General features: G+C 54.5%; 9 protein-coding genes across 9 annotated transcripts; 6 read left to right on the forward strand and 3 right to left on the reverse strand.

Moving 5' to 3' along the window:
• Positions 1-337: 337 nt before the first annotated feature.
• BDP55DRAFT_694005 (carbon-nitrogen hydrolase) lies at positions 338-1760 on the forward strand (the record flags this gene model as incomplete). The annotated part of the gene is made up of 8 exons (XM_060577289.1): positions 338-477; positions 532-602; positions 662-855; positions 903-1003; positions 1061-1114; positions 1184-1502; positions 1575-1618; positions 1709-1760. The coding sequence occupies 8 exons, from the start codon at positions 338-340 to the stop codon at positions 1758-1760; spliced, it is 975 nt and encodes a 324-aa protein (XP_060429492.1).
• Positions 1761-4132: 2372 nt separating this feature from the next.
• On the forward strand, positions 4133-8231 carry BDP55DRAFT_552393 (uncharacterized protein; the record flags this gene model as incomplete). The annotated part of the gene is made up of 11 exons (XM_060569206.1): positions 4133-4221; positions 4343-4388; positions 4457-4866; positions 4930-5488; positions 5541-5579; positions 5631-5699; positions 5748-6007; positions 6060-6398; positions 6563-6578; positions 7825-8086; positions 8176-8231. 11 exons carry the CDS (start codon positions 4133-4135, stop codon positions 8229-8231), a joined length of 2145 nt encoding a protein of 714 aa, XP_060429493.1.
• Positions 8232-8968: 737 nt separating this feature from the next.
• On the forward strand, positions 8969-10526 carry BDP55DRAFT_155787 (O-acetylhomoserine aminocarboxypropyltransferase/cysteine synthase). Its single transcript, XM_060565634.1, has 2 exons — positions 8969-9916; positions 9978-10526. The coding sequence occupies exons 1-2, from the start codon at positions 9047-9049 to the stop codon at positions 10350-10352; spliced, it is 1245 nt and encodes a 414-aa protein (XP_060429494.1). The 5' UTR covers positions 8969-9046; the 3' UTR covers positions 10353-10526.
• Positions 10527-11192: 666 nt separating this feature from the next.
• On the forward strand, positions 11193-12669 carry BDP55DRAFT_155806 (uncharacterized protein). The gene is made up of 4 exons (XM_060565635.1): positions 11193-11518; positions 11666-11790; positions 11871-12255; positions 12363-12669. Coding segments are annotated over exons 1-4 (594 nt in total). The 5' UTR covers positions 11193-11516; the 3' UTR covers positions 12445-12669.
• Positions 12578-13645, forward strand: BDP55DRAFT_728794 (Protoglobin-domain-containing protein; the record flags this gene model as incomplete). The annotated part of the gene is made up of 3 exons (XM_060579484.1): positions 12578-12680; positions 12751-13021; positions 13129-13645. The coding sequence occupies 3 exons, from the start codon at positions 12578-12580 to the stop codon at positions 13643-13645; spliced, it is 891 nt and encodes a 296-aa protein (XP_060429496.1).
• A 393-nt stretch (positions 13646-14038) lies between these two features.
• On the reverse strand, positions 14039-16036 carry BDP55DRAFT_728795 (uncharacterized protein; the record flags this gene model as incomplete). Its single annotated transcript, XM_060579485.1, has 1 exon — positions 14039-16036. The coding sequence occupies one exon, from the start codon at positions 16034-16036 to the stop codon at positions 14039-14041; it is 1998 nt and encodes a 665-aa protein (XP_060429497.1).
• A 1413-nt stretch (positions 16037-17449) lies between these two features.
• Positions 17450-19661, reverse strand: BDP55DRAFT_694009 (ABC1 family protein; the record flags this gene model as incomplete). Its single annotated transcript, XM_060577290.1, has 3 exons — positions 17450-17494; positions 17548-19020; positions 19080-19661. The coding sequence occupies 3 exons, from the start codon at positions 19659-19661 to the stop codon at positions 17450-17452; spliced, it is 2100 nt and encodes a 699-aa protein (XP_060429498.1).
• Positions 19662-20527: 866 nt separating this feature from the next.
• On the forward strand, positions 20528-21620 carry BDP55DRAFT_552465 (cytochrome c/c1 heme-lyase; the record flags this gene model as incomplete). Its single annotated transcript, XM_060569213.1, has 3 exons — positions 20528-20635; positions 20681-21294; positions 21353-21620. The coding sequence occupies 3 exons, from the start codon at positions 20528-20530 to the stop codon at positions 21618-21620; spliced, it is 990 nt and encodes a 329-aa protein (XP_060429499.1).
• Positions 21621-22086: 466 nt separating this feature from the next.
• Positions 22087-22730, reverse strand: BDP55DRAFT_694012 (uncharacterized protein; the record flags this gene model as incomplete). The annotated part of the gene is made up of 2 exons (XM_060577291.1): positions 22087-22629; positions 22668-22730. The coding sequence occupies 2 exons, from the start codon at positions 22728-22730 to the stop codon at positions 22087-22089; spliced, it is 606 nt and encodes a 201-aa protein (XP_060429500.1).
• Positions 22731-24587: the final 1857 nt, after the last annotated feature.

Consider the following 24587-nt stretch of genomic DNA (forward strand, 5'->3'; position numbering starts at 1 on the left):
CCTATCATCTATCGATGGAGAATTTGATAGCGGATCACCCTCTCAACCTCCACGAACCGGGGTTTGAAGATGTTCCGGGATTTGAGCCATAATCCCGAAGATCCAAACTCCGCGCAATCAGCGTCGCCTCTTTTCCGGAGTATCCCGGATGCACGCGTCCAAATCGACGATCTCGAACGATAGTGAGACCATCCAGTGACAACGACGCCCTGTCGTGACGTGAGTCACGATGGGTCACGTAGAGAGAGGTCCTTGAAAGCCATAACTGCTGGCACAGTGGCACTTTAGTCGCCAATCCCGGGAGTTACCAAAGTTGTCAAGCTGTACGTGATCGAAAATGGTATCCACTCGTCCCATCGTCAAGGTTGCGGCCGTCCAAGCCGCCCCTGTTTCCTTTGATCTGGAGAAGAGTCTGCAGAAGCTGAGTAAGCTTACGGAGGAAGCTGCTCAGGCTGGCGCAGATCTAGTTGTGTTCCCGTAAGTGCACAACGCTGATGGTCCCGCAAAGATACCGCCGCTAAAAGCTTGAAGTGAAGGGTTTTTGTCTGCTTATCCATGGAGATACGCGTTTGACGCAACGATTGGTGCTCGAGAGCAGCGAGGTAGACTTTTGGACACCTGCCTAGATAGAGAGAGGCCGCCGCTAACTTCTCAATCCCAGGGCGCGAGTGGTATGCCAAGTACGCCGATTCGGCGGTCGAGGTTCCCTCTCCTGCGTTCGATAGGCTGTGCGAGACGGCCAAGGCAAACAACGTTCTCCTCCACGTGGGCATCATTGAAAAGGCGGGCGGTACGCTGTACTGCACCGCGCTGCTTCTCGACCGGGACGGCAAGCTGGTGTACAAGCATCGCAAGGTGATCCAGCCGATCCATAACTCGGATTCGAGACTAACACGTATAAGCTGATTCCGACGGCAGCTGAAAGACTTGTTTGGGGTCGAGGCGCTGGGGATGGTTTGCTGGTCAAGCCAACGGATATTGGCAGAGTCGGAAGCTTGATCTGGTTGGGTCCCATTGTCCCTGATTGTATTGATGGAAAGACATGCTAATGCAGACGCAGTTGGGAGAATTACATGCCGGCGGCTCGCATGGCCATGTACCAACAAGGCATTGAGTACGTTGATCCGCCCTGTCGTCAAAGAGAGAGAAATAGTCGCTGAGGTTGACAACCCACACTTGATAGGATCTACGTGGCGCCCCACGCCGATGATTTGGCCACTTGGACGGCATCGATGCAGCATATCGCGAAGGAAGGACGTTGCTTTGTAGTTTCTGTCAACTCATTCTGCAAGGTGTCGGATTTTCCGCCTGATTACCCGCCTTTTACGGCCGAGCACCCCGACCGGCGACCGGACGGAGCACAATGGGAAGCGGATGACATTCTCAACCACGGTGGCTCATGCATCGTCGGGCCGCTGGGAACTTTTCTTGCCGAGCCAGTGTGGGACAAGGAAGAGATCATCTATGCCAGCCTCCGAATGGCAGACCTCACGGAGTCCAAGGCAAGTTCCCCGACACAGGCTGCGGGCATCCGCTAGTCATGAGATAGATTCCAAACTAACGGCGCCTTGCAGCTGGACTTTGACCCCATCGGCAGCTACTCCCGGCCCGACATCTTGTAAGTGGTCCTTTTTAGACATTGACAAGTGACAAGCCAGATGAACCTGGATATGATATGCGCCGATCCAAAGCTGACAAGTCGTCTCAGTTCGTTGACGGTCAATACCAAGCCGGCCGACAACGTTGTATTCACCAGCTGATGTCCCGTGCGCATTGAGCATGTTTGCGGGCAACGGCGTGGGGGTGTGAACGGCAGGCGGGGTGCGGTGCGGAGTGACCAGGATGTTGTGCGCTCGCGATTTATGGGACCTGACTCGGGAGCTTGGGTGTTCACTGTTTGGAGAATGCTCGGCTGCAGGGTTAGGAATGCCGGGCTTGGGGCAAGACGGCGATGTTGGTTGGTCGCACCATAGTTCGAAAACCTTTTCTTGATGTCCAAGCGAGCATGTTGGTTCGACGATGTTTGACACAGAGGCGTGCCACTCATATTTATGTATGTGGCCAAAAATGGTCTCGGCTCGGAATGCTGTATCACAGTACAGCTTGCTGGGTAGCAACGGCTTGTCAGCGTCGATAGGCTGAAGCTTTGATCTTCGAAGCATCGGATACTTTGAGATGAGATGGCATCCTGATTGGAATACGCGGTACTGGTCGGGGGAAGTTTCGGTACGAGTGGACGACGTAGAAAGATGGAGGGGGAAGTCTAAATCGAAGCTTAGATGCTGACCAAAGGCTACTAATCAGTTATTCCTTGGTCGACCATGAGAAGGGAGAATGAATCGCGAAGTCAAGACGTGACGTGACGCCCAAGTTCCAGGCTGCTATCGCTAGGGTACACGTGTGATGCAGAGGAATCTCCCAGCTGCTAGCACTACTGGCATGGTTGGCATTGCTGATATTACTAGTCATGCTGGAATCCGTTTCGACAACCGCTTGAAGTTCTAGAACAAGGAAAAGCGACCGTCCGGACATTTGATGGGGACATAGAGAAAAGTTGCGGAGAAGAAACGCGGAATTGACGTCAAAAAGTCGTGGGCTCGGGCTCTGCAGTCGGGTGTTAGGAACGGGGCGTCAACGGCGAGCAGACGGCGAGACCGCAGCAAGAAGGAACGGCAGGTTCCATGCACCTCAGGAGGCGAGGTATTAGGTACCTTCCATGCGCGGATGCCACCATGCCAGGTCAGGAAGCGACGGTCGGGTCGTTACTCGTGTCAGGTCAAGTCAGGAACGGGGGGAGGATTTGGTTGCTTCCACGCCAGCTCGGGGAGGCAAGAGCAGTGAGAGCACCTTCTCTGAGAGCGAGAGAGAGCTACATCGCCCCTTGTGTACTGTGCGACTTCACAAAGTTTGCTGTGCATCATCCCTGTTCAAAGACCGGCCGAGCCAGCTGCAACACTGTGCGCAGGTTTTTCTCATTGGGTCAAGTTCTCGGTACGTATTGGGTGACTTAGCCCCAGTTCTCCGATGCGATTGGCCAACTCTGTCGTCTATCCAGGAATCCTCTCCACCATTCGTCTCCACCTGCCCTTCACCCCGGGACAGTGACACCCACGCACCTTCTCCATCTCAACTCCCGAGAGAGAGGGAGGGGAGGAAAGAACTCGGAAAGGATATGGAGGGAAAGGCAGGAGCGAACGAGAAAGAGGGACCAAAACAGAAAAAGTACATCCCAATTCCCAATGATCCCAGGCAGCCCTGCCAGTGCATGGCCATATGAAAATTGAAAGTCGCAGCGTGCCGTCCTAGCCCTGTCACGATCGAACGATCCGCAGGTCGCCTTCCCCCACCCTTCCCTGTCCAGTCAAACTGTTGCCCGTGTTGCTTTCTCCTTACAAATCCCACCCGGTCGCCGCATTTTGCCCCTGTGTCACCGACTTGAGAAAGAAAGGCACGAAGCAACAGCAAACGGAATCAGCACCCAGCACCGGCACCATCAGCTCCTGCCTGCACTTGCACCAATTCGCCAACCGCACCCAAGCCGACCTGCATCTGCACCTGCCTACACCTGAGCTCCTGCCTGCATCAGCAGTTCAGCACCTGCCTGCCACCACCCGCACCGTGTATCGTACCTACCTTACCTCAGGTATCACCAAACTGCGAAGGAAAGCGCGACTGCAATCGCACCTCACCAGCTGGCAACAACGGCCGCGACAATTCTCTCACCTGTTGTCTCTTCTCCTCTCTCCTCCGTTTTTGCTGTCAAACACCCCTCGAAGCTCCAGATCACTCTCCGGCCCGGCTGTGGCAGACATCCAGTCATCCACACCTCGACTCACCTAGCACTTCCCCCCGTATCGCTACCATTTCATCTTATTACGTACCCAATCCCGCGATACCGACTTTTCCGCGCGCCGTCTCGAACCCAGACACCTTATAACCGTGGATTGCGCAAACAAGGCCCCAAGCCCGGACGACTCCGACCCCGCTCCGTGTGACAATCCCCGATCCGCCCGGAAGGATTCTTGTCTCGCTCAATTTTGCCCCCCGTAGTCATCCGTCTCTCTGACCAACGCAGTTGACCTCACTTTACCAAGTCTGTGTATCGTTATCATCACATTCGGCCATGAGTACAATGATAGAAGCCGTTGTACCTCCTGGTCCGGCTTCCGCAGCAAAGAAGAAATTTGCAACACCCCCGGTCAAGATCGCCTGCCTTGCCTGGTATGTCTTTCCCATCTACTGGTCATCGAGAGGAAATGTTGGCCATAGTCATCGTCTAAGACACAGTCACTATTTTGACCGCGGCACACATATTTTGGATCCTTGGCTAACAAGTAGATAGTCGAGCTTCACGTACACGATGTGATGGAGCAAGCCCATGCGCTAGTGTAAGTTTCATTCCAGCCCTACCCAGTACTCTAGTCATGCATTCAAAAGGGCGACTGACATGATGTAGTGTAAAAGTCGGGGGCGCGAATGCGTCTTCAAGCCCAGCAGAAGAGGCGGCGCTCGCGTGAGGCGGAAGCCGCGGCCGGCTGAAGAGCTGGCCCAACAGGTCCAGGCGTTCAATGGCGAGATACCTCCAGACGAGGTCACTCATCAAGATCGTGAGTCTTTGCGCTTGGGATCTTCGTCCGAGCAGCTCTTGACCGATGCTACAGCCATCTCTGTTCAAAACTACATCGATCCTGGCGCGGGCTTGAAGCAGCTGCAAGACTTCTTCCAAGACAGCGACTTCATCTTCGATACTCTGTTCATGTCGGGCGTCCCTGGCAGCACCAGCGGTGAGAGCGCATCGGAACATTCATTCAGCTTCCCAACACCTCAAATTCCAGTTGCCAGAACGTATAAGAGTGACCAGGCCATGTAAGCAAAGCAGATTCCTCCCCTATACCTCCAAGAGAATGGTAATAGCTCATTATCAAATAGCCTCGATGCGTACTATATCTTCATCCACCCCTTCTTCCCTATTCTTCCTGCTCCCTCAGGCCTGCCCATGGATCAAGCAGTGCCGCACTTCCAGAATGACACGGAAGGCTTCGCAGACGAATATCAGCCATCGACGCCCATCAGTCTGGCCATCTCTGCAATTCTGGCGTTGATCCCGTATCACAACGACACCAACCATCTCAACAAAGAGTCAGTGGTCTTCCGGCGGAGGTATGCGCAATACCTAGCACAATGCGCCATCGAGAGCATCGAGATTGAATCGGAGATTCCGGATTCGTCCATTGAGCCGCCGAAAGCGCTCAACGAGTCTCCGGACGACTTCTCAAGGCAACAATTCCACCCTGGCGTGCCTATCGAGCTGGAGAGTGTTATCGCCTTGGACATACTAAGTGTGTATGAGTATGCGCAACGGGGTAATCTGAAGAAGATGCAGGCCCGGGCAGGCCAAGCCCTAGTTGCTGCCATGTCTTTGTCTATCCACACCTGCACCGAAGACGACGCATTCTCAGAAGCGAGGCGAAGGGTTTGGTGGATGACGGTGCGTTTCTCTTGCCCTACTTAGCAACACAACTCGCTGACGATGCTTCTAGTACATTTGCGTCTGCCAAGGATCGATTGTCAGCAACTCGGTATGTCCTTTTGGTCCCGCACTAGAAACAAATGTTAACATGGTCATCTAGGAACCAACATTTTCAGTGTTTACTCCTAGCTACACTGCCAAGTATCCTGTAATACAGTCGGATCCTGAGGTATGTATCATGACGAACCGGTCACGACTGATGCTGACTATTATCTAGGCTTTTGCAGTCTACATCCAGGCACAACAAGCGATCCTGTCAGCAACTCAATTTGTCATCGAGCTCAACAAGACTGTAAAGTCCGGCGGTGACATGGCACGGATCTACGCGCGCATGAAGGAGATGGAGGCATACCTCGAACCCCTCAACACCATGGCCGACTCTTGGATCCTTCAGTCAACGACAACAACGCCACTGGATCCCACAGAGGAGGTTTTGTCCCGCTCCCTTCGGTGCATGGCTCGAATCAAACTCAACAGGTAAGAACCTGCATCTCCTTCCACATCAGGTGCAGTTGCTGACAGCCAACAGCGCACGAATCAAGCTCCATCGATACTGTGCTTTCTTTGACATGCCCGTCTTCTCCGGCAAATACTGCGATCTCAAGTCCAAAGCCGAAAACGATGCCAGCATGGAACCACGGAGTTGGCCGTCATGTTCATGTAGTTCCATGATGAGCTTGCCATCACCACCAGTGGCCATGTCAAATGGATCGACCTCGCCACCAGGAAAGAAGTCTCCTCACTCGGAACACTCGCCTACTAGCCAATCGCCAGCGACGTTCCCCTTCAGCAGTCATCAGTCGGCCAAGATCTGTCTCAAAGCAGCCATCAACATTTCACAATCCTTTGACGACCTACCGTACCCCAAGTCCGCTTACGGGCCGCAGTCCGACTACAGAGGATTGATCGCCGACACCCGCTAGTCGCGCGGCTCTCCCAGCAGGGACAGCAACAGACGAGACTACAACGGACGGCTGAACTTCTGCCAAGATGCGGAAGACCAGCGTTCCTTCAATCACAGTACCTGCCAAGCTCACAGGATCAGATAGTAGTTCAATGCAAAGAAGAGGCTGCGAAAGCTTTCGAGCGCTGGCTAAAGACAGTACCGGAAAGCCATATGATCGTCTTCTCGGACGGCTCCAGGGCGACGAACGGAGCCGTGGGGTACGGCTTCGTCATCTACCGAGACTCCAAACGCATAGCACAAGGGTGCGGCCGACTCGGACTAGCAGAAGTGTTCGACGCCGAGGTCGAAGGGGCGCGAACCGGCCTCAGAAGGGCTCTGCTCACCAATCGCGGTCATCCAATCCACATATGTATCGACAACACCAGCGTTATACAAGGCATCCGCGGCAAGGCGCCGGACTCGTCACAAGACGCGTTCCTCGAAATCCAAGAAGCGGCCAGGATATTTGATATACGGACGCACTGGTCCCCGGGACACCAGGGCATCGAAGGAAACGAGGCCGCGGACCGGCTGGCCAAAGAAGGAACGACACTGCCGGCGCGGATGGGTCAAATGGCAACACTAGCGGGCATCAAGCGGCTTGCAAGGGAAAAATTACAAAGCCAGCACAGGAGATGGTGGTATAAAGAGCGAAGGCCGCGGTACGCGGACTTGGGGCTTGAGGCAGCTCTGTCCAGCCCTCCTGAACTGGCCTTGCCGCGGGCTACGTTACATCACCTGCTGGCGGCACGATCGGGTCACGGGGACTTCGAGCAATATCACCGACGTTTCAACCACGACGACGCTCTAATGATGTGCTCTTGTGGAGAGGCGAAAGACGTGGACCACCTGGTCTACTGTCGACTAACGCTGGCGAGGAGGCAACGGTGGCCGACCCTCCACTCTCGCAGTATGCCCGAGCCCATAGGCCCTATGGGATCTCTCGAGGCCTACTTCAAGAGATTAATCACCGACCCACGAGGCTTCGAGGCCTTTCTCCGCGTGACGGACTTCTTCCAGAAGATCTGTCTGCGGTAGCAGCATCCACACCTACGTAGATGTGAGTGCGGACTACAAAGAACCTCCCGATTCCAAGGGACGATTTGGGAAAGAATGAAACTGGGGCACCAGCGGGAACCGGGGACAGACAGAACGCGTAGTGGCCACAAGGCATGATTTGGAGGACGATGTAAAGAGACGACGTACTGTAGAGTAGGTAGCCTTGGCTCACGGCCCTCCACGCCATATACCCTTCGGGAGGTCTGCGGTAAGGGCTCTAGCCCGGCCGCCACGGCGTTAAATACAACAACAACAACAACAACTACCGTACCCCAATCCCTTTGGTCAGCTATGCCCCGCCCCTTGCTATCTGGCACCCACATCGACCATCGTATGTCCGAGGACAATGCCCTCGTTCGCTTGCTGTGCTATGCAATGCGCGTACGCCTTGCTTATGGTCAATCACAAGACCAAGGCCATGTATCCGGAAAACGCACTGGCCACGCCGATGGTGGAAAGCCTCCTGATGCGACTGCAGACGGGGTTGGCCTCTATCTCGGCGACATTGGAAAATTATGCCACGGCGTTTGAAGCACTCGGTGGGATGCGCGGTAAGAAACCCCTCAAAACTCTTCAGGCTTGGCTCGCCCCTGGTCATTTGGCCCATTGCTTTTTCGTTGTTGCTAACGTCATGCTGCAGACCAAATTCGGAGTGTCATCGAACCCACCATGATGTTTGACGGACCGGTCCAGTAATGGCCCGATCGGCATTTCGCCTCCAGTTTAATCATCCCCAGTCTATCTGCAGACTGCCTCGCATCTCGCCGAGTGCCCGCATTTTGGTTTCTAACGGCATCTGACGACATCCCGATATGGGATCTGAACACGGCCTCTGGGTGGAGTCTCGGGAACGTCTGGGAAAAAAGGGGGGAGGGGGGGTTTTGCGGGGTTTGCTCACTTATCAGCAAAGACCGGAGATCGAGACAAGTCCGACATGCAACAAGCCGCAATCTGTGCGCCAATCTGAGGGGTATCGAACGACTGAAACGAAGTGATGCATTTGCTCCGAGGGCGTTGAGGAAACATTTAAGATTTTGTCATTTGCCATGATGGGACGACACAAAGTTGGAGCGACAGATTCCAACAGAGAATTCGGAGTTGGATCAGGAAATCAGAACACAATATTAGACTACTACCCCTCTCAAAAAATATTTTTACCACCTTCAAGATGCCCGTCTCCGGATCTCTGAGCAACGTGGACTGGTAAGAAGCCCGGTCGGCTTTTGCCTCGACACACACATTGCCACATGACGCTGATAATACTGGCCAACTAGGGAACCAAGCTTCTCCACGCTTGCAGTTCACGGTGGCCAAGAGCCCGACCCGGTCAACGGCTCCCGAGCTGTACCTCTGTACCAGACAGCTGCGTACAACTTTACAGATGCCGCTGGTCAGTTGTCTCTTACCATTGGACCGGTCACGCAATACATGTATACACTTACTGACGTTGGAGGAATGCAGATGGCGCCAGCAAGTTCGCATGGAGCAAAGATGGCTACGTCTACACGCGCATGGGTAACCCGACCAACAGCGTCTTCGAGACGCGCATGGCGATGCTCGAGGGTGGCGTCGGCGCCGTCGCCGCGGCGTCTGGCCACGCTGCGCAGTTCATGGCGCTGACCAACTGCTGCGAACCCGGCCAGAACTTTGTCAGCACCAGCTGGCTGTACGGCGGCACATACAACCAGTTCCGTGTGTACATGAAGAAGTTCAAAATCGACGTCAAGTGGGTCGTCGGCAACGAGCCCGCCGATATTGACGCCGCCATTGACGAGAACACCCGCTGTGTCTATATAGAGACGATTAGCAACCCAAAGCACAGCGTCCCGGATATCAAGGCCATTGCCGATGTGGCGCACAAACATGGCATCCCGCTTATTGTCGACAATACCTTTGGCATGGGCGGGTACCTCTGCCAGCCCATCAAGCAGGGCGCCGATATCGTGACACACTCTGCTACGAAGTGGATCGGCGGCCACGGCACATCAATGGGCGGGATTGTCATCGACGGCGGCCACTTTGACTGGAGCGCGTCAAGCAAGTTCCCCGGCTTCACGGAGCCTGCGGACGGATACCACGGGCTGAAGTTCTGGGAGACGTACGGGTACAAGGCGCTCTCTGCAAAGGTGCGGATGGACAGCATGCGTGATCTGGGACCGTGCCTGAGTCCCTTCAACGCATGGCTCCTGCTTCAGGGCTTGGAGACGCTCGCGCTGAGAGGAGAGAGGCACGCCGAGAACACACAGAAGCTGGCCGAGTGGCTCGAGGCGCACCCTAGCGTCAACTGGGTGCTGTACCCTGGCCTCAAGTCGCATCCTGACTATGAGTACACCAAGAGGGTGTTTACCAACGGCGCTGGCGGTGTTCTGACCTTTGGCGTTGTAAGTTGACTCCTGATGACAGTCCTAACTTGCAAGTAGTCGCTAACCATTCCCAACACAGGCCGGAAACATTGAACAAGTCCGCTCCGTCGTCGACAACCTTAAGCTCTGCTCGCATCTCGCAAACGTCGGCGACGCAAAGACGCTCATCATCCACCCCTGGGTGACGACGCACCAGCAGCTCCCCGACGAGGAGAAGATCAAGGGCGGCGTCACCCCGGACCTCATCCGCGTATCGGTGGGCATCGAAGGGTTCGAGGATATCAAGAGAGACTTTGAGCAGGCATTTGACAAGGCCGGCTTACCCGCGGCGACTAAGACCGGCGGTGATCCGTTTACCAAGGCGCTGAACCTCGTTTCGGGCGGGTTCATGGGCAAATCGTCGACTGGTGCGCCTAGGCCTGGGACTGATGGGACTATTTCTGTTGAGGCTTGAGGGGTGTTATGGGAAGCGTGGCTATGGAAGGTTCTTTGGTTTTTATATCAAGGCGTGCCGGGGGGTTGGTGTAGATGGGTTCTGTGTGCAGGGACTACGGTAGATACCTAGATGAGATGGTCGCTGAGAGCAGCAATGTGATGATATTCCAGTCCACTTGGGAAAGGCAGTTGGATTCATTCCAACTAGGTGAACCTCTATGTGCAGTCTTGAGAGTGATTGGTACCATCAGCCCTCGTGAACGTGGAGAGGAGGCCTTGGATCGGGAGTACGGGATGATCTTGACCGGCGCTACCTTAGATCGGAGCTCTGTATGTGAGATAGCACGGCTTTGCGTGTAGGTTACACCTATGTAGGTTTGCGATGAATGTGCCGGTAGGTGTTACACTGAGGTATCACAGCATCCACAATCTTCTGTTGCGACTTTTTCGGGTGGTACCTCAAATATGAGTAGCCATGGAAGGCGCGGGCAACGGGCATAGACGCTCGCGAGATGGTGCCTGCCTGCCATGGCATGCTGTGATACCCCTCTGTCCCTCTGGTGCCCCGCGTTCCGTCACCTTCTTCCGATTACATCATCAAGCGCAACCTAAACACAGTCATTGAAACTCAACGACACCTCATGTGCATACCTACTTCAGAACATCGTTGATTCAAATCCCTCTTAGAAAAGCATCAAATCAGTCTTCTCGTAACTCCGAAGAAAAGCAATAACCCCAAAGATTCCACTACGTACTAAGACACGGCAACTCCGCGCGCCCGTACCCCGGAAGCTGACCATGGGCTTCATACCGCCTCACATCCTCAAGGCCAAGGCCGCAAGCCAGGACGTCTCTGCTGAAGAACGGGAGGCGTCGCAAAGAACGCTGGACCTGGATGGTGCTAGGCGCGCGGAGAGGGAGGGGAAGGGTGGTGATGGGGAGAAGGGGAAAGCGAGAGGTGGTAGTGCGAGTTCGACGGAGGCGAAGGAAGGGCAAGAGAAGGGCGGGGAGGGGAGGGAGAAGTGATGGCTGGGGGAAAAAGAAGGTTATCGCTATCGAAATTGGAATGCTACCCGCGACTGGACGAGATCTTTGATGGCCGCGAAGTGTCGGAACGAAGAACACCTTAATACTGGACCCCGAAGAAAGAAACGAGACAGGGAGCGGGGATCAAGATCAGGGCATGTATGTGGAAAGTCCCTCTTGCTTGTTAAGACCAATGGCAACCACAACAGCCGTCTACCTTGACCAACAAATACTACAAATCGCATTCCTTATTACACTGAACCCTTGAACAAGAAGACCTGCCATCACGGGCTGACGGGTTGACAGGTGCATGGGCGATCTCGGGATGATGGGAAACGCGCATGTCACTGGCATTCTTTCGTCTCAAAATTCCCCAGAAAATCAAGCTGGTGTGCCAGGAACAGACCAACCTGACTTAACACACAGAATAGGTAAGAACAGAGATCCACTCACCGCCCAACCAACCGCAGCAGACCCAGATTTCGCATCTGACCAACACGTCGAGAATCAGTCGATGCGAAAAAAGAGCGGCGGACCCTTGCATTGCGGAAGTTCTCGGTCCCGCCGGGGGCAGGTCGAACACTGAAGACTTCCAAAAATCACACGGTCGCACCGGCATCCTGCGGCGGATCGATCCTAGGCCAACATCCAGGGACACCCGATTGTGACCCCGCTACATATTCCCGCGGTGGATCCCGTCCGTCTGCCTGGATCCCATGCTGCCCCCGGCCAGCACCCAGCGCCCAGCGAGAAAGTGGTGCGACTTTGGCACGAACGAGAATATCAGACCACCATCGGCCGGTGTCCTTCAGCCCGACAATAGGACTGCACCACGCGAGACCACCGGCCATCAGATCATTGAGTTCTTCTCGGCGCATGATGACGCAGGGAGAGAGGTTAGGTTTTGCGAAAGAAATATCGTCCCTGTCAATGGCTGTTGGGATGGGGATCCCCTTTCTCGTTCAAATATCGCGGGGTCCCCTTTTTCTGACGCGTTTGAAAGAGGATTTAAGAGGGACATTCAAGAGAACCATTCACGTTTCGAGCATTACCAAATCGACAAGACGACGATCACCAGTGTTTAAAGGACTCGGCAGCTTTTGAGTCAAGTGTTTGTACCGATACATTCGAGGGATTTGACTAGCATTGGGAGACCTCAAACACCACGAAAGAACACCACCAATCTCATCCCCGCCAATAGCGAATAACACCGCCAACATGGGTCTCATGAGACACATGAACCACATCGACCGCGAGGAACTCTACACAGACCTCGAAGCCCGCATCCGCTACCTCCACAGCTTCCTCGACTTCAGCAGCAGTACGTCTCAAACTTTCACAGTCTAGAGTGGAACACACAAACTAACCAAACCCGCCCACCCAACCAACAGAAGACATCGAAGCCCTCATCAACGGCGCAAAATACGTCAAGGCCCTCATCCCTGCCGTCGTCAACATCGTCTACCATAAGCTACTACAGTACGACATCACCGCCCGCGCCTTCACCACCCGCTCCACATCCTTCGAGGGCCCCATGGACGAGGTCCCCGACGACAACTCACCGCAGATTCTGCACCGCAAGATGTTTTTGAGGGCGTACCTCGCCAAGTTGTGTTCTGATCCGAGTAAGATGGAGTTTTGGGAGTATCTTGACAAGGTTGGGTATGTTGTTCCTGTCCTTGCTGCAAAGACTTGGATACCACACCAAGCAGAACACACCCCCCCCCCAAAAAAAGAAAGAAAGACCAAAAACTGACGACACAACACAGAATGATGCACGTAGGCCTAGGCCGCAAACACCCCCTCAACGTAGAATACATCCACCTAGGCGCCTGCCTCTCCTTCATCCAAGACATCATGACGGAAGCCATCCTCTCCCACCCGCGGCTGGTGATGCAAAAGAAGATTGCCCTAGTCAAGGCCCTGGGCAAAGTCATCTGGATCCAAAACGACCTCATGGCAAAGTGGCACTGTAAAGATGGCGCAGAGTTCCAGCGCGACGGCGACGAGGAAGGGGAGGGGATCGAGATTGAGGAGGAGGGGTATCTTCATGGGAGGAAGATTTTGGAGAGTGAGAGTGATGAGGAGACTGCTGTTAATGGGGTTCCTGGTGGGAATGGACCGAAGTCGCCGAGTAGGTTACCGACACGGAGGCCGCATAGTCCCGGCAGCGGTGGTGGTGTGTGTCCGTTTACGGGGATTTCAGCAGGTATGGAGGGGATGAAGGTTTCTGAGGGCAAGACGGAGAAGGAGGAGGGACCGCAAAAGGTTGAGGCTTCTGTTTAGATCCATGTCGGGAGGGGTTTTGTGAGGGGTTTCTTTTGCATTGCTTGGGTGCATGGTTAGATGGCGTTTGGGGGTGTATAGCAACAGGTCTCGGTTCAACATTGACGACTTTTACGGTTCGACTTCTGGTGGCATGATATGACTGCACTTTACTCGAGAAGGGACTGGAGTACGGGGAGAATCTGCATGTAAGTGAAGGGGCTATCCCCTTAGCCTGTTTACTTCTTGTTCCTAGTCCGAATTATCCTACAGAATCTCGCGTCGCCAGCGAAGCAAAGTCCAAGCCCACCCAAATCATGGCCTATGGAAACATCATGATAACTGATCCTCTTGCACAAGCTCGAAATCTCGGGTCCATATGAACCACCAAAGTCCATGCCATTCCAAACGTCCTCACAGCTGAAAGTCTGGCCCCTCCGTCCGACGACGCTTCTTTCCCTGATAGACGGACACGCGTCCAAGCATACCCTCCATGTTGCCTCTCATATCTTCCAGCTGCTTCTCCAAGCTCACCGTGTACGCCTCCTTAGCATTCGCCGCGTTCATCTTCTCGGCGCACTTCTTCGCCAGCGCCTCCACCTCGCTCCTCTCTGCATCCATCTCTGCTTTTCTGGCGTTCACCTCGGCCTTCTCAGTCTGCAAATCGGACTTCATGACTTCCATGGCCAACTTCATCGCGTTGAGCTTGCTCTCCATGTCGCTCGCTTTCTCGTTCGCCAGACGGGAGATCTCTCGCTGATGCTGCAACTCGCGCATGGATACAAGGCGTTCGTCTCTAACTGCGTAGCCACTGCGCGGGGTGTATGGAGTGGCATGTGATCGTTGTTGGAGGCACAAAATTTCGCCGTGGAGCCGCTGGGTGAGGGCATCCTTGGCGCTGATATCTTTCTTGAGCTGCTCGATCTGATTCAAATGCGTAGCGGAAGTCTGCTGGAGATTCTGTTGAGTTTCAGCGAGCGCGGCTTCGGTGCGTCTGTCACGTTCGTTCTTCACTTCCATATCACGCCAAAGCTCGGTGACCTTGGCGCGGCTCTGCAGAAGCTCGTTGTCTAGCTCAGTGAGTTGTTCAGAAAGTCCTCCCCTGATCTTGATCGCCTCTTCCTTTTCTTTCTCAAACTTGGCCGTAGTTGCGTTCAGTTCCACGTTCGCTTCTTTGACTTGATCAACTGCCATCGTCAATGCCTCGATGTGTTCACCCTGAGACTGAGTCTTGCCCTCCAGCTTACTCAACTTATTCTCCACTCGCTTCTTCTTGCGGTCCATCTTCTCCATCTTGGCCGCAAGCTCGGCGTTACTGTCATAAAGAGACTGCCTGCTTTCAAGGAGAGTGTTTCTCTTGCTGATGAGCTTCTCATTTTGCTCACTCAGAACCTTGTTCTCTGACTCGAGCTTCTTGCTGAGGTTAGCTAGTTCTTTGTCTCGGATACTGCAATCGTGGATCTCGGTCTCAAGTTTCTTGTTCTTCTTGCGGAGGTCGCTGATGAGAAGCTTCTGTTCTCTGATTTTTGCCGCATGGTCCTTCTTCTCCTTTGCAATACTTGATCTCTGACCGCGCATATGGGTCACTTCGAGCTGCATGTTCTCAATTGTGGCTGACTTTTCGGCGTTGTCCTTGTCCAGTTGGATGTTTCGTGCCCGAAGAGCTTTTGTCTCGATGTTGATTGCTTGCAAGTCATGTCGCAACGACACAACCTCATCGGCGAACTGTCTCGCGCGCTGCAACAGCTGCTCGTGGGGAATGCTATCAAATCCTTTGAGAAGTTTTTGGGTTCCGTTGCCGAGTCGTATCTGGTTCTTCTTGTTCGGCGTAACTTCCGTATTCATGGGCCGAGCGTTCTGCTGCAAAGCCTGAGAGTTAGTTGATGCGTTCGCCGTGGCCTCTTTGTATAGCTTTCTCATGACTACTGCATCCTGCTCGTAAGCTTTCTGGATAATCCGGAGTCGAGTCGTTTCCCACGTTCCTCGTGACGTGGATGCAGACTTGTCAGGGTTGGTGGACTCCTTGTCGCAACAATGTTGGTAAACCTCGCCACCACTTGTAACAGGGTACCAGTACAAAAAGGGCGCTCCGGGGAACTTTTGGTCTGCTGACATTGGGTGAACATTACATGCTAGCGTAATGACATACCCATTCCGACGCTCGTCTTGATTGTGGCGGGCGATGACAGTGATGGCGATGATGTGCACTATCTCGTTGTCTTCGCGCATAATGTCGATGACGAATCGCCATTGTTCGCCCGTGATCCTGAAGGTACTTCCTTCGCCTCTGTACAAGCCAAGCAGGCCACAGAGTTTCTTGGAGCCATTGGCGGGAAAGCCGTACATTGCGTTGAGGTGGTTTAAGACGCCACGCCAAAGATGATTGGATTTTTCCTCGATTTTTAGACTCATGGTGGCGATGCGATTTAGTCTCAAACTCATTCAGCGCCAGGGACCTGAGCGGAGTGTTTGAGACAACTTGAGGGTGAGGCGAAGTGAGCCAAGTGGGATCGGGAATTGCGACAGTGACGAAGACTCGAGAAACGACACTGAAATGAGAGCGACTATGCGGGAGCAATGTGTGAGAGAGGAAAGAGTAGAGAGCAAAGGAATTGCAGGACGGCGCGGTATCTGTGAAGAAAAGCCAAGAAAAATCCTGCGAAGGGATGTTGTCGGCACCTGGAGCGGGGAGAAATGTCAAGTCTTTCGGGAGGTGGAAGAAAGAAAGAGAAGATCCGAATTCTAGCAAGAATTTAGGCAGGTAGAAGGCGGGTGGACCGAGGGAAGGAGCGACCTCAACTTCAGGAGGGCAGGAGGGGAGGGGAGAAGGGGGGGGGCGATGCACCTGCCTTGGGTGCGGCGGTCGTGACTGCCTCAAGGAGATGGATGTCAGCCAAGGCAGGTGCGTATTTCACGACCTGGCTTCTTTCCTGATTTCACCCTGTCTCTCAGCATCTTGATACTTCCAATACAATATGACGGGTGTTGTCTGAACTCGCACATCCCCAAACATTCTATCATGACCTGTCTCCAAGCTTTATCCCCCTACTTTCGCGGTTGAAGCCAACTTGAAAGGTGGTCAAGGGAGATCTCGCGGATACGAAAGTCACGAGGACCTTCGACGAAGCCAACATCTCGACCTCATTATCCACCAAAAGTACGCGGGCCCCTCTGCATACATGTCGTCACGAACCTCAATCACGCTCGGTTCCAACATCATCGTGCCGCCTCGCTCGTCTCAAGTCCGACCTAGACAGCCGATCCAGCTGAACGCATACTAGTACTGAGCACGATCTTCGTGGATGGCATCGCCGCGATGGACTCATACACACTCATGAGTCGGCCCGTGGGGTACGAATTAGGAAGGGGAGGTGACATCCACTGGGCGTCTGGAACCTCGGGTAAAGGGGCCTGTCCATAAGAGTTCCCGAGATAGGTATCCGGCAATTCACTGCGTCAGAGATAAGCTCCAAGCCGGGTTCGCAAGGTCAACGCTCACCGACAAGAATTCTTGAGAACCATCAGATGCCTCGACCAGATGCGCGCGGCGGTCTCGGCTCCGCCCCTACTGGCTCGAGTCGCCCAAACTTCAAACTATTGAGCAACCCGAGCGTCGTCAATTCCATGGACTGGGAGTGTCATCGACAACCTTAGATACCCGAGTGGTGCTAGAGCCTACACATAGGGGAAAAGGATACAACACTGATTAGCAACAAATTAAATCTGGCGTGTGTTCGAAGTCTCTGCTCTACGAGATGTATCTCTACCATGCCCCATCTAGAGCGCCAACCCATGCAATCATTTATAAGTACTGTACAGTTTACATTACACATTCGGCGCAAGGAGATCGTATTTAACGCAACGTTCGACCTGAGGGTCATTAGCAAGCGTAGACCAACATCACAAACGGGGGCACTACTCACATCCTCAATACTCGCCTGCAAGAACCGCCGGGTCTCCAGGCCAGCCCACACAACCAACATGCTGAAATCACCATGCTTCGCCATCTCGGCACCGCTCTGTGCGCTCAACTGTCGAAGAATGGGCAGAGAGCTGCTCAGGAGATCCATGTCCGGGTTCAGACTGCGCCCAATACCCTCGAGCAGCAAGATACTGATGACGACGTTGACGAAATCACCCTCAAGGCGAACATGGTGACCACGAACCATACCCAGAACCTCCTGCAAGATGTCTCCAATCTTGATGTTACCCAGCGCGAGGGTCCGGCTCTTTACGCCGAGGACAAGGTGCTGCATCTTGAGCGCAAACACCTCCTTATCGAGCACGGCGTCAGGCTGGCGGCAGCGCTCGCACATGAGATTACCGGCTTTGTACCCGTCAAACTCTGCGACGGCACGGAAGAGGTCGAGGAAATTGGTGCGGTTCGTCTCGTTAAGCTCCGTCACCAGGCCCGTGTCGATGAAGATGAGCTGCGGGCGGTAGCCTTCGTTGTCAATCTTGCGTAGCTCGGCCGCCCAGGCTGTGGGGTCCTTCCTATGGCGGTAGGGACGCAGGCGCGCGAGGACTTGCTCTGTGACGTCGTCTTGGTCTTCCGGGTGTTCCTTGGCGTGGTTCCTGCGGAACTTGAGATCCGGCTCGTGGGATTGGTAGAAGCGGACCATGATGTTGCCTGGGTGCAGATCGGCGTGGACAAAGTTGTCAATCAGAAGCATGCGTAGGAAGGCGTCGAGGCCCTCAGAGGCGATATCGTGCTGGAAGACGCCGCCGCCGTTCTCCATGAAGTCGGCCAGCGGGATACCCTGCGCGAATTCCTCAACCAGTACGTTGCGGGTGGTGAACTCTGTGTAAGGGTATGGGAACCATGCCGTCGTGCGGTCGGTAAAGTTCTTGCGGAACTTGGCTAGGTTGGCGGCCTCGATGCGCAGGTCGAGCTGAAGCTTCATCATCTCACCAAACTGCGCGACCTCATCGGGGAGGGAGAGCCATTCGATGGTGGGTATGATATTGAGGGCTGAGGCGAAGAAGTGCATAATACGCAGGTCTCGACGGACGGTCCTCTCGACGCGAGGATGTAGAACCTTGACGGCGACGTAGGTGGAGGGGACCCTCTTAGGCGTGCTCTTGAGGGCAGCATCGACATTCTTTGCGACCTTGTGACGGAGCGGCCTAGGTTCTTTCGGAAGATCTGAGTCACCAGGGCCGGCGAGGCTGGCCTTGAGCTTGGCCCGGTAGACCTGGGCGATGGCGCCTACGCCTAGGGGCTTCTCGTCAAATTCTTCGAAAATGTCGTTGAAGTCGCGTCCGTCAAAGGCGGCAGAGACGATGCGCTTCGTGTCGTGCATCGAGTGCGCCGGGGCGTTGGAGTGCAGTTTGGACATGATTTCGCACATTTCGTTGGGGAAGATATCGGAGCGAGAGGCGGCCCATTGACCGAGCTGCGCGGTATTAGTGACATTGCCTTCGTTTGCAATTGAGGTTGATCAATGGGCATTACCTTGATGAAAGCTGGGCCGGCCCACTCCATGGATTGGACCAAGAAGCCGTACCACCATAGCGTGCCACTTCTCTCGTTGTCGCGATCTTTCTGCCGTCTACCGATCCACAAAGCAGGAACGGCTACAATGACGGGGACGAAGATGACGAGCAGATGGAGGAACCGCACGCCCGTGCATAGGGGCTCCCAGATATAGACGTCAACAGCAATCTTCAGCGTATGCCAAGCTCTTGAAATCCCACTATCGTCGTCGGCGACCTTCTTCTTGATCTCGGCTCGGCTTACTTCCAGCATGCGCTTCTCGCCCGTCTGGTCGGTGCCTCCATTATCCTTCTCCGAGAGCTCGAAGAAGGCGGCTGTGCCGAGGGCACCGGCACCAGCACCGCCGGCTCGGAGGGTATATTTCGTGTATCGACCGCGGTTACCGCTGCTGTCGCTTCGCCATGGTATCCGTCTCGGCTGGTGGTGGGAGCTCCGGAAGGCGCTCCTGAATGTGGAGTAGAATTGGGCGGTGCCGTTCGACGCTGGCGCTCGGAAGCCGGGGCGTGGACAAAACCGGCCCAAGACGAAGACCAGTCTCATCTCGAGGGAGGATCGGGGGTTGCTGATCGGAGGACCGGTATCATGTTCTCAGTGTCGAAGGGTGGGGGAGAATGATGAGTTAGGGGATGGGAGAGGAGGAGGGACGGCGCGGGAAGGGAGGTAAAGTCGCGCGGCGCCCAGGATCGCAGGATCGGTGACGACGGGGGCGACGGTCGAATGCGAATGGAATAGGGCGTTTTTGGTGCCATTGGTGGTGACGTAGGGATTTTTGGTGGCACCCGACAGGTGGGTAATGAGGTACCTTGGCTGTGGCGGGGAATCTTCGGGGGATCATGTGCCACTGGGTCAATGACACTCCCATTTTCGGGTCCTTTTCTTCGCTGGTTTGCAGTGCCGCAGCATTTGGTTAGGTACCTTACAATGAACGGGTTTAAGTCGGAAAGCTGTCGCGGGTCCGTCCGATGGCGACAACGCCTGCACTGCTGTTCTGCAGGGGATGTTTTTTTTTTCCTCAGTGGGCTACGGGCAAGGGACAGCCACTGCGGTTCCGTCGATTACGGATGCTAAGAACCCACCGTGGAACCTCGCCGTTCAACTGTTTCTTTATCCGCGCCCTTTTTTTTTTCTCTTATCGTCATCTCTGTCACCCAAACCGTAAATCTTTTTTCTCCTAAGTTCCATTCGCGATACCTTCAACCACTTCACCATTTCACTCGTGTACTGTCGCGTCCAACCTGCCTTCTTGTACAATACCTTACTTGCACTTATCACTTTATCTACTTTACCTAATTTCTCCGACTGTACATCATGGGTTGGTTCTGGGCCGATGCTCCTGCGACAACCGTCCACGCGACATTCGCTTCGTCGCACCCTCATGGCGCCATCCCGTCCGGCTCTCCTCCTGTATGTCCAAACACCAATCCAAGCAAAACCTACCACCAGCTAACATCTCCCAGCCCAGCTGTCCGATGCACCAAAAGTCCGCCGATGCATTAACCACGACCGCGAAGCCCGTCGCACCCGCTCCTCCCTCAGCCTGCCCAGTCCCCCACGATCAGCGCCACGCCGCAGCAGCAGCTCCTCCTCCTCCCTCAGCATGTCCCGTCCCCCATGACCAAAGACACTCTTCGGCTGCCGCACCGCCAGCATCATGCCCGGTACCCCACGACGCACCAAAGCCCGCCGAATCCAAGGGCTTTCTCCAGCAGATCAACCCCCTAAACTACATGTTCAAGGACCTCTCTCAGGAGGCTGCCGAGAACCAGGCCGTCGCGCTGCCAACGGAGAGAGAGCCCTCAACAATACCCAGGGGCTCTGGCGACGGGAACTGGGAGTACCCTTCGCCTCAGCAAATGTACAACGCCCTTCTGCGCAAGGGATACACCGATACCGACATCACCGCCGTGGAGTCCATGGTCTCTGTCCACAACTTCTTGAACGAGGGCGCTTGGGCTGAGATTGTCAGCTGGGAGGAGCGTTTCGGCAAGGGTCTGTACAGGGGCTGGCAGTCCTGCAAGCGCGGCGAGGAGAACTCGGAGGATATGGTTGAGAGGTTGAAGGACGGAAGCGAGACGCCTCCGACGCTCATCCGGTTCCAGGGACGGCCAAAGGATATGACGCCCAAAGCTGTCATGTGGCAGGTTGCCGGCTGGCTCTACCCATCCAAGTTTGAGTGCGATCCGTCCACTTTCACAACACCGTTGAACAGATGCTAATGTGCCTACCCCCAGAACCGAGCCTCCCTTTGACCGACACGACTGGTTCGTCTCTCGCAAGGTCGGCGGCGTCGAAAAGGAGATCCGATACGTCATCGACTACTACTCTGGCGAGCCCGAACCCACCGGCGAACCCGTCTTCTACCTCGACGTCCGACCCGCCGTCACGCCCCTCGGTGCGGCGGAGCGGCTTATCAGATGGGGAGGCGACGTGTGGTGGCGAGCTTCTGGCGCCGAAGTGCGTGAGCAGGAGCAGCTTGCGAAGCAGGTGGGGCAAAAGTAAAGAAATACAAGGAGCGACGAAGAAGCGAAGAACAAACGACGGCGAAAACGAAATAAAGTTACCGGGATGAGAAGTAGGCAGGCTTCATTTTCTGCTTGCGGCGTGTATAACTTGGGAGGCCCGATATGGTTGATTTGGACGGGTTTCCCACTCGACGGCGGCGTTTGACACGATACAACGGTTCGATTACTTGGGAATGAATGAAGAAGAACACCCCTTCTTCTTCTTCTTTTCCTCTACTTCCCCCACTCCTCATGTTTTTAATACTATGCCTGTAATGGCCTGTATAGTACGCCCAGAAAGCGGCATGTATTCAACCTATTTTTCAACGTTGAGACGAGACGAAACGGATGGAAAAAAGAAGATTTGTTTTCCAATTCACATTACTTCCACTACTGACTTGGCTGACGTCCCAAATTCTGTCTTTTTGACAAGACAAAAGTACACTCTTTCCACCACGTACAGATTAAGTGGTCTTGGCAGCAAGAGCAGTAACCTGGTCCAACAAAGCCTTACTCTCCTTGGGCGCATTCTTCAACACCTTATCTCGCAAATGATCAACCTGCTGCCCCGCCGCCGCAGGCGGGTTCCCCTGCGCCGTCTGGATCCTCGAAACCTGCATCGACAAGAAGAACTTGGGCACCTTGATGCCCAGATTACCGCCCACGGACCTGATTCCAGCCTCGGTGGCCACGTACGCATCCAGCTCGTTCTGGAACTTGGCGAGGTCGTTGGAGGCCAGGGGTTCCGTGGTGGCGAACTTGTCGAGGGCGAAGGCCAGGGGTGTACTGGAGGAGTCGGCGAAGTTGATGGAGGAGAAGGTGACGCCGCCGGCGGAGACGTCTGGGACGTTGGAGAGCGTCTTTTTGGAGGCGTCGCAGGTGATTTTGGCCTCGAGGGAGGCAGCTGCGTCGGAGACTTCTTGGGGGAGGACGGTGTTGCCTACGATGAAGCAGGCGTTTTGGCGGGGGGCGAGTTGGGGGGCTTTTTGTTGTGGTGATGTTAGTTTCTTGGTGTTTTTTTGGTGTAGGTGAAGATGGTGGGGACTCTGGACTTACCTGCGAGAGCGGCGCCGGCGCTGGCGGCGAGGACGGCAAGGGAGAGCTGCATCGTGATACGATTATGGAGTAGTCTGACACAAGAGAGGTGGTCTTGGAAGTAATGCAGAGTTGGAAACGAAACGAAGCGAATGCCTTTCCGGAAGGACTGTAAGTAAAAGTAAAAAAGAACGAATAGGTTATGATTAACTGCTGCTATCTCAGAAACAAAGACAACTCGAGGCGGGAAAGGACCGGACATGATCGCCTTTTAAGCATCACATCAATCTTGAATCACAAGGGGAAGAGAGCAGGGGGGTGTTGCGGCTGCGGTGGGTTGCTTGGCAAATAAGCATAGGGCCGGTATTAGACTCCTGTGCCTGGTATGTTGGATCGGTGTCCCCAGTTCGAGTCTAAACATCGCCAAAACTTGCTCTTGGGTGTTGCTTGTCCCCTGCTCCATTCCTCTGGGTTCTGGAAGGGGTGACTGGGGGGGACTCAACTTACCTTTCACTCAGGCCTACCTACCCATCATCCCAGGTCATCTACACTACAGGCAGTGACAAGAGAGAACAGTAGCTAGGATGCCGAGCCCTGTCAGCGCTCAGCATGGAGACAAAATTCTCGACTGCTTCGGATGAAGGGTGCCGGGGAACGAAGAAGGAGGAGGGGAAGATTTAGGTTGGCATAGTCTCAAGGAGTCCGCGCGAAGCGTGTATTCCATGCCGAGGGAGGCTATACCTAGCGACTTACCTGTACGCAGATGTCCAGTTGAACCGTGAACATGGCCATATTTGCAGAGAAGAGGGCAGACAAGACTGACAAGAGTCCAAAAAGAGAAGGCTCTTGTAACAATCCAAGTATCAGAGGCCAGTCGGCTCGTCGCTCGATGCGGTAAGGTTGTCCCTGACGGCCTACTTTTGAGCCGCTTGTGTCTCGGGCTATTTTATGGTCCCCCCCCCTACCCCTACCCCATGTCTCTCCATCTGAATAAGAGACCCGATGACTTAACATGGTCTCTAGCGACAGACATGACAGGCCAACTCAAACCTTGAAATGGGAAGAGAGAGAGAGAGCCTGGGAGGGAGTTTGGGTTGGTGGGTTGATTGGATGCGAGACAATGGTGGGGTTCACCTCGTCTTCTTCTTCCCCTTCGCTTCAGATCCGAGGAGGCCCCCTGGTCCCTGTCTCAACCACAACACCAGACGGGATGGTTTCAGGGTTCGTTGAGCCACCCAATAGCGAAACGGCCAACGGGGATCATAGATGTTGCAGAGTTGGGAATCGCGGCGCGGGTTGCGACGTCGTGGGAGAGCCTCCATTTAATTTTGTCTTGGGAGGCTAGGGTGAGTTTGTTGTATTTCTTCGTATTCTCTCCCCTTCGTCGCTCAGTGTGACGCCATCACCCCCGACTGTAGAGGGAGATGCGGCTACTGTCATGGGGGCTTGGCTTCGGGACGTCGGCCGAGGAGGGAGCTTCTATTGAGACGTGAGCGACATATTGGTCCGCTTCGAGTGATGATTTCCCTGAGCTTGCAACGTTGGAGATGAGGAGGGATTTGGCTCGATGCTCCGGGTCGCGCCTAGCGATCTCCAGTTCCAACGTTGGTTAGAGACTTCACGAGCCTTTTGCGATGACAACTGGTTCTCGCAGAGATGCAACAGGATTTCTTAAGAAATGACATTGTTTCGAGTTGCGATTGAAGGTGTTCAAGCGAAGCCTGCCGCAACCAACTGTCAAAGATGTCTCCGGGGCATGGTGACTTTCACTCCCCGGCCCATCATCTGAAGATCAACGAACCGTGCCATTGCCAAGTGGAGATCCCTCGTCTCTCAAGTGTCTACGGAGTACACAGCACATGAATGCTTTCGCAATCAAGTCACCAAATCTTACAACTTGTTAGTTGTCGACCATGATCATCTTATGTGA

This window comes from Colletotrichum godetiae, assembly GCF_030913485.1.
Source record: "Colletotrichum godetiae strain CBS 193.32 chromosome Unknown BDP55scaffold_21, whole genome shotgun sequence".
Classification (NCBI taxonomy): domain Eukaryota; kingdom Fungi; phylum Ascomycota; class Sordariomycetes; order Glomerellales; family Glomerellaceae; genus Colletotrichum; species Colletotrichum godetiae.

What these genes read in the sequence shown, in the direction of transcription:
- BDP55DRAFT_155806 (XM_060565635.1), top strand. An exon ending in TGACTTAACACACAGAATAG is followed by an intron (nt 11,791 to 11,870) that starts GTAAGAACAGAG and finishes GTCGAGAATCAG; the next exon opens with TCGATGCGAAAAAAGAGCGG. An exon ending in ATGATGACGCAGGGAGAGAG is followed by an intron (nt 12,256 to 12,362) that starts GTTAGGTTTTGC and finishes CGCGTTTGAAAG; the next exon opens with AGGATTTAAGAGGGACATTC.
- BDP55DRAFT_155787 (XM_060565634.1), top strand. Translation starts at nt 9,047, where the DNA reads ATGGGTAACCCGACCAACAGCGTCTTCGAGACGCGCATGGCGATGCTC. An exon ending in GTGTTCTGACCTTTGGCGTT is followed by an intron (nt 9,917 to 9,977) that starts GTAAGTTGACTC and finishes TTCCCAACACAG; the next exon opens with GCCGGAAACATTGAACAAGT.